A 7906-nucleotide genomic window follows, 5' to 3' on the forward strand; every position below is an offset into this window, starting at 1 on the left:
ATAAAGCTATGAATGAGCCGATTCTATCAAAGCCTGAAGATCAGGCCATAAACGTTCAGATGCAGAAAATGTTGCCACGAAAAGATGGTTACATACTGAAACTACAAAGTTTCACCACCCCTTCAACACAACATAGTCTCTCTCAACAAGGAACAAACAAACCAATGACATTGCTTCATGGTTCTTAGACTAGTCAGTTCACTGTTATGCGTGGAACTCGAGGCCTTACTGGTGTTTTTGAAGGGCTTACCCTGCACACAAGTTCACAACTTCAGTTGGACAAAATCACCACCTACACTAGTAAAATGAAATACAGTCCAGTGAGCCAGCTTGAGTATCATACCTAACCGGAAGGCTTCCCAAAATCATCCCACTGCAGTTCAGTGCCATAATGGCACTTTCTGCCTGTGACATGACAAGCAAAGAGTCAGTTTACAAAGATAAGTTAGAGTTTCCAGTTTGAATGAATAATGAAGCATGGTTACACACCAAAAGCTAGCTTCACTGAGTGTTTCTACCAGTGCTCAGGAGGTACTATGGGCTACTCCGATAGGTAAGTACTAACATCTATACTGGGTCTATTAAATAGAAAATTCTGATAAACTGGTTGAAGTTTTTTAGTTAGGCTCCCAACCTTACATGTTAGTCCCTTTTCAGAAGTTTCTGTATAGAGAACAGGCACCGCCTTTTTGATAACTATACAATTGGACAAACACCCCAAGGATTTTAATTCAATGAAAAATGAAAACAAGAAACTAGTGAACTTTCAAAATTCCTCACAATCTGTCAATGAAATTCACAACTGTCAGTGGTATTGATGCAGATCCTGTTAATGGGTGACCAAAAAGATGCATTGAATACTTATATATATTTATGCTCTTTATCGTACTAGTCATCATGCTGATTTGTCAGCTAAAAGAGGAGCTGCTAGTTTACTTCATCTTAATGATGTAGTAGTGACAATTCTGGAGGACATGTGTGTGTGCCCCCCCCCCCCTCTCCCCCTTCTCTGGAGGGTGTAATGCAAAATACACATCCTTTAGAAAACACAATTATTTTATCCTTGAACACCAGTCCACAAGAGAAGTAATGGAACAATCTTAATGTAGCAACTGGCACCATTACTCAAAATACAGACCCAATATGTATTCATTAAACAAGAGAACACTAGAGGGAATACAATCAAGAAGATAATTTAAAAACAAATGAACTGATACAGAGATCTGATAGACTATGGGAATTTCCAGGAAGAGATTGAAATGACAGTGGCTAAGTTAGCAAAAGTACAACTCCAGAAGCCTAGCCCATGAATCTTGATCTGCCTCCTGGCATTGTTATCCTAACCCATCCTAGGAACTGAAGGCAGCCCAAAACAACCAGAAATTTCACCTCAGTTAACTCCCCCAGACGAAACCCGAGTTTAATTTTGCTTGAGCTACTAGTTATTAACCAAGTAAATTCAGAGGCTAGGAACTGAGTTCATGTTTTTCCATTGAATATCACTACAACCACCAAATCAGCCACTCATTTTATTACACCAACAAACACAAATACATGACATACTCGAATCAGATTGCCTAAGGCCTCAACTACTACCAAATTGGGGTCAAGTTGTGATTTCACAACCCAAGCCCCAAACCAAAGTATGGAACACCAGTATGCCACCCAACTCAGTCATTGACTAAAAAGCAAATTCCGAAGCTGGAACCCGATACATGTTTTCACACTGAAAATCACAACACCACAATATCAGCCACTTCTTTTTTTTATTACACCAACAGAAAATCATAAATTGACAGACTCAGGTGGGAGAGCCTAAGGCAAAAAGGATGAGGTTATGATTTTGCAGCCGAAGCCCCAAACATCAAATGACAATAATCAGCTACCAGATTTTAAAATGATCATGTTTTAAGGTTTACATGAAATTGAGCTTAAATACAAAAGAGAAGATTCAAGTGAATGAAGGAGGATATTACATAAGATTCAAGTGAATGAAACAGGCTTCAAATCTAGTTCCTGCAGCCCTGTACCTGAAGTATTGGGGGCTCCAGAAGTTCAACAAGTAGGTCACTAGAAGTACCGAAGCAAATCCAGTGCAGGATGCATCCACTAATGCTGGACCCAACTGAAGCACCGAAGCATTGAGGAAGAGGTCACAACATCCCAATGCCTCAAAAATAGTCTACAGAAATCCCCCCTAAAGACATCTGAAGTGACATAAGATCAAGCTGCCCTCAACATATAGGGTCACAAACTTCTTTAGTGGCTCTCACCCATCTGGCCATCCCCAAAAAATAAACTGTTTTGTTATTTCATTTTTTCTTGCCGGGCCTTATCTCAAGCCTCTGTTCCTTAGTTACCCCTCTAGCCTAAAATCTTTTTGCTAATGAGAAAGTCAACCCAGATCACGGTGCTCCAAAGACCCCAGAAAAGACTAGATAGAAATTAGTAATAGTTTCTTGCAATAAATAAGATCTGGTCATAAGTAAAAAGGCGATACGACTTCATGAAAGAGCAATATGTATACCAACAAATTAATGACAAATAAAAGTTTTGAAATCGGTTAAATGAACAATAGAAAACTAACATCATCTGACATGTGAAACTGTGGGAGACTCAACATGTACAGTTAGCACACATGCATGCATTTAAAAGGAAATAATTGTTGTAAAAAAAGGAATTACTGCCACATCTTAACTAAAAATTAGAACAAAGGACAGTCTGCAGTTACAGGCATTGCAACACTGTTGTCTAGAATATTACCATGGTAAACTCGACAAATGCTATACGTGTTGAATGCACATTATCTCCCAAGAGCCTCAGGCGAGAAACCTATAAATGAAGTTTATGAAAGCTAAGCAAAGTAACTTCAAAGCAAACAGTTTTTGGTCTGATAAGAAAAGGGGGAGGGGGGGGAGGAATAATGGGGGAGGGGGGAGAATAAAAAGTTCTGGGGCATTGTTCTGACCTCACCACAGATTGTCTCAAAGAAAACTTTTACATCATTTTGAGTAACCTGCCAATAAAAAACTTTAACTGGGAAATTGTCCCAAAAATGTAAAAGTAAAGAAAAAATAGGCCACACCAATGGCCATGTTTAAAAACATAAGATCATAAAGATAAACCCAAGTTGCATTCAATCACTTCCACTAGAAATGAGGCAGAGAAGTGCATTCAGACATTTACCACAAAAACCAGAGCGATCAACTTCCAAAAACAAATCAACAAGAATATACCTTCTTATCAATATTTGTACAATAGATTGTCCTGGCGCACATCTCCCGTTCATCTTCGGACTATTCAGTCATAAAATAAATATAATCCAATCAAAATTGTTGAAAAAGGAACAAGAATTTATGGCCCAACAAAATTGGAAAATACAGTAGCTAGCAACCCTAAAGAGATTGATCAAACCAAAAACAGGAAGGGCATTTCTAGTTCGCACCCTGGGAAGGAATGTAGGGTTCACGGGCAATATAGCAGTTTTTGAAGGTAAAACTCTGACGGGATAGTAACCCAGCATGGTCCCACCAAGGTTGAGAGCTGCTCTTGCACCTTCTGTTAAACATTTATTCCCCATGAAAATCACAATTTTACAGAACCATATAAATTTTTTGCAGCATACAACAAATACATAAGAAAGATGAAAAGTATGGAGCAAGATAACAACTTACGCTCATCAGCAAACTCTATAAATGCAAACCGAAGAACTGAATGAGGATCACCACAAACACGACAGTCAACTACCTTCAAAGTATACATTTAAAAATGCAGATATCAGATTTGTGTCATCACTTTACCATGGTAACTAAATATACAGTTCAAAGCAACAATTTTGCACTCTTCAAGTACATCATACCCTAAAATCTGTTTCTCTACAAGCAAAACATGTTCTCATAAAAGAGCAATAGAAATTAAACAACCAAGTCATGGTAGGACATAGTCATAAACTCATAATACATCAAACATCATAGATACTCCTCTCTCCTCTTTAGGACTTTATTCTGTTCCAAATTTTTTATCCATTGAACCATTTAATACATTAAAATTTTCACACTCCCGAATTACCCTTTGTTATGTGTTCTATTAAAACTTAAAAAGCAAAATTAAATGAACAACAAAGAGACTAGTGGGGATAATTTTGGAAATGTTGAATAAAATTAATGGGTAATTAATGGGATAAATATCTCACCTTAAAAAGTGAGATTTGTCAAAGTGGACAGTCTTCATGGGATGTAGTGAGTAAAAGATATGATCATATTCCCATTCATAACATAAGAGTGGAAATGACATGCTGGCAATGTCAGCAGGTTAATCACCAACGAATCAACACCTACTGAGAATGAACAAACTTATTTGCTGAGATATTCATGTTTTCACCACAATTAGCCCAAATGTATGTGTAAATAAATGCCTACCACCTCATGGTTAATCCAATAAAAGGGCTACAAGTCATGTTAAGAGGTTAGGGACTCAAATGATTCACCACAAAGAGGGTTCCTCTCTTTATGAAAGTCGGGATTTGCTACAACTCATTCACCTATAGTGTAAGAAAAAAATTGACGAATAACAAATACTAAAATTCAAACCTGCATTATTGCATGATACCATTTCTCCACTAGATCTATTAAAGCCAATTGATTTTACAGGTTTCAACATGAAAGAGTTTTCAAAATTTGCAGATGTTAAGAATAAGAACCAAATTAAAGATTGACATTAAAGCATGCTCATAAAAAGACAAAAATGAGAACAAAGAGCTCAGAGGCATTCACAATATGGGAACTTTACTAAGGGAAATGAAGATTAATAAGAAAAAACATATTTTATTAAGGAAGCAAGGGGGAACAGTAAAAATCTGTAAGAAGAAGGAATACAAAGATAAAGTACATGTGAAGAATGGATAAAAAATGAAAAAACCATCTAAACCAGTTGAGACGCCATGCAAAAACACTAGCAATATTGAACCATCTTTCATTTTTTTCTAAACCTATGGTTCACCCCCCACCCCCCAAACAAAAACAAAAAAAAAGAAAAGAAAATTAATTGTCATGCTTTATGGAGCAGAATGCTAAGACATATGTAGAATGAGGAGTGAGGGAGATGATTTTGAGATGAAGTAGCAACACTAGAATGGATAAAGTAAAATCAGAGGTAGCATCAATAGGTCAAACGATGAGGAAAGATCAGCAAAGATACTTCAGTCATAGGAAACAATGACCAATGACTGCAGCAATGAGAAATGATGCGACAGAAGATGAAGGATAAGACAGAAGGCCAATAATTTTGGGTTGAAGCAGAATGATAGGACATGGGGCAATGACTTTGACAGAACATTTGGCCCTGCATAGGACAACAACCAGGATTCCAGTGTCCTAACACAGGTAGTTGAGATATATGCTTACTGAATTGAGTCGGGTTGATAGGCAACAAATTCTTAAAAAACCAGAGGATACATGGCCAATCAACAGGTGGTCAGAAAGATATAAGGTTTTAGTATCTAAAAGTCGGCCATTGATTGCTAGAGGAGTTGTTAGGAAATCTATGGACTGTAATGAGAATTCTTTAATTATCTTGCAGGTTATCTTTTACACTTGCCATATTTTCTTCCCTTTTTTCTTTTGATAAGCTCTTCCTTATTTTATTTGGTTCTACCTTTTCTATCTAAGCCCTTTTTTGTTCCTTTTACTATACTAATATTTATAAATATTACCTAATTAAAATGTTCAGGTCTACAATAACAGAGTTCAAATGAACAATGTCCACAGAGAAAACTAACTGAAATAAATTTCTGCTTCCACGTTACTACAATAGGAGCCACTTGAATTTGATAGAGGCAGATCCTAAAAGGCCAAAGAAAACATCCCCATGACAGAAACATCATGACCATAGTTGAACTCACATGGAATCCTGGCCTCTAGGTGGGAAAAAAAATGAAGGTATGAAGGACTACTTCAATCTACAAGGGCAATGAAATTTTTTTATTACAAGAGACACTTTGCACATTATAAGCAGTCACAGATATTATCCCAAACAGATGATATGATAACAAAACTAACTAATATCAAACTTACTTGTCCACAGTTAATGAACAATGCAGCAAGCCGCTCTTCAGTGACCTAGTTTTCACAGATCAAAAAAGTTCCATCAACGTAATATCTCCAGCACTAAAACCAACATTTCTAGGTAGATAGCATACAGAAGAAGTAATTATTTAGTAAACCAACAACGAAAATGGAGAGTATAAGTATTACATAATTCTTAAACTTACATGCTGATCGATGTCAGAAACATATACTGTTCGCCTAATGCTATCTTCTCTTTGAGCTCTAAGGGCTCTCCCATTCAACCTCCTCCTCCCCTGACTGAAATTGTTCCTCTTCTGGCAAAGCAGGAAAATAAATTTCAGTTAAAAACAAACAAAGGAACAAATATTCATCTACAAGAGAGATGAGGAGTGGGGTGAGAAAAAATTGAGAATCCGACCAAGAACATCAAATAATGGAATATCCTACAGACAAAATTCTAATAGAAACAAACTTCTCCCTAAATCAACTAGGCATTGAAAAGAAGCTAAATGAACTCACCAACGCAATAAGGATAAGAAATAAGACAAACTACGAAACCCCATAAATTTCCTAGATGACATCGATAATTCTGTAAATTGAACTACAACATAGAGATCATCCCGGCGGCTATGTCCCCCACCCCCCCCCCCCCAAAAAAAAAAAATCCCCACCCCAACCCAACCGTGTCATATAATATATTTATCTAACACATTTTGTTCAGAAATGGATTATCAGGATAGGTAAACCTGATCCCAAACCTTATAGATCAAAATACACGAAAAAGAGAAATGATAAAACCAAGGCTGTCAATACCCTTCGATAAATCGCAGACCCGTTGTTTGCCAAGTCCTTATTAACCCCATTAAAATAACTTGGCGGAGACTGTGATTGTGATTGACGATCCGGCGAATAAGAAGATGGGAAAAATTCCTTCGCAGACGGATTCAATTTCGAGAGCAAATCAACAAGCTTGCGCACATCGCTCTGAAACTCAGATTTGGAATCAGAATTGGGAGAAGAAGAATCTGGGGCAACATCACCAGCAGAATGAACAGCAGTAATAGTAGGAGAAGAGCGACGATGGATGAACTGATCATCCGAACCGATGGCATTCTCCGCAACAGCAGCCATGGAAATTAAATCCAACAAAAAAATTTACAAAAACCAAACAAAATAAATACAATTTCTCTATCAGTCTCTACCAAACCCCCTCTTGACCCTCTGTATCTGCACACAAAATTATATCCTTTATCTCTACAGAATAAGTTTCTGCTTCTCCCTTTCTTCAATCTATAAATAGCATTCCATCAGAGTGCCATAGAAGAAGCAAAGTAAGGAAACAAATCAAAGTTAGAAGGCTTTTTTTTTGATAATTAATGATTACAACAAAGAAGGGAAGATTTCTTTTTTGGGTTTCGTTTCTTCTTTCTCTACACAACTACACCATTCACCAAAATGCTCTCTTTCTCTCTTTCTCTCTTTCTCTCTCTGTGTGTATGGCAGAAGAGTTGAAAGTCAGTGAGCGTGGCACGTTAAAAATAGGAAGAAATGTAAACGGAGGGTGACGTCAGCATGGGGTTAGTTACTTTTGTTGGAAGGGATATATCATACATAATAAGCTCTGCAAAAGAAGGGTTTTGTTGGGATTGTTGATTTTATTATTTTCTTTTTCTTTTTTCTTTTTTAAGATTTTTAAATCTACATCAGTTGCATTTCAATTATATAAATAAAACCTTAATAATAAACAAATATAAAAGTACAGCCTATGACAACAACCTGTGTTATTTCTTTAATAAAATTGGGTTGAAAAAATATAATTTGCAGAGCCTGATAACCTAACC

At 36.8% G+C, this 7906-nt stretch overlaps 1 protein-coding gene across 1 annotated transcript; it reads right to left on the reverse strand.

The window, feature by feature from the left end:
• Window positions 1–7460, reverse strand: LOC122652565 (polyadenylate-binding protein-interacting protein 8-like). The gene is made up of 10 exons (XM_043846349.1): window positions 6879–7460; window positions 6269–6379; window positions 6072–6116; window positions 3675–3747; window positions 3446–3558; window positions 3237–3296; window positions 2969–3016; window positions 2764–2832; window positions 344–405; window positions 1–251 (listed from the first exon to the last, which is right to left on the reverse strand). The coding sequence occupies exons 1-10, from the start codon at window positions 7194–7196 to the stop codon at window positions 194–196; spliced, it is 957 nt and encodes a 318-aa protein (XP_043702284.1). The 5' UTR covers window positions 7197–7460; the 3' UTR covers window positions 1–193.
• Between the last annotated feature and the right edge of the window lie 446 nt (window positions 7461–7906).

Source organism: Telopea speciosissima, chromosome 2 (genome assembly GCF_018873765.1).
Source record: "Telopea speciosissima isolate NSW1024214 ecotype Mountain lineage chromosome 2, Tspe_v1, whole genome shotgun sequence".
In the NCBI taxonomy this organism is placed as follows: Eukaryota; Viridiplantae; Streptophyta; class Magnoliopsida; order Proteales; family Proteaceae; genus Telopea; species Telopea speciosissima.

What these genes read in the sequence shown, in the direction of transcription:
- LOC122652565 (XM_043846349.1), bottom strand. Translation starts at nt 7,196, where the DNA reads ATGGCTGCTGTTGCGGAGAATGCCATCGGTTCGGATGATCAGTTCATC. An exon ending in GGTCTGCGATTTATCGAAGG is followed by an intron (nt 6,380 to 6,878) that starts GTATTGACAGCC and finishes CTGCTTTGCCAG; the next exon opens with AAGAGGAACAATTTCAGTCA. An exon ending in GTACAAATATTGATAAGAAG is followed by an intron (nt 3,017 to 3,236) that starts GTATATTCTTGT and finishes TTTTATTGGCAG; the next exon opens with GTTACTCAAAATGATGTAAA.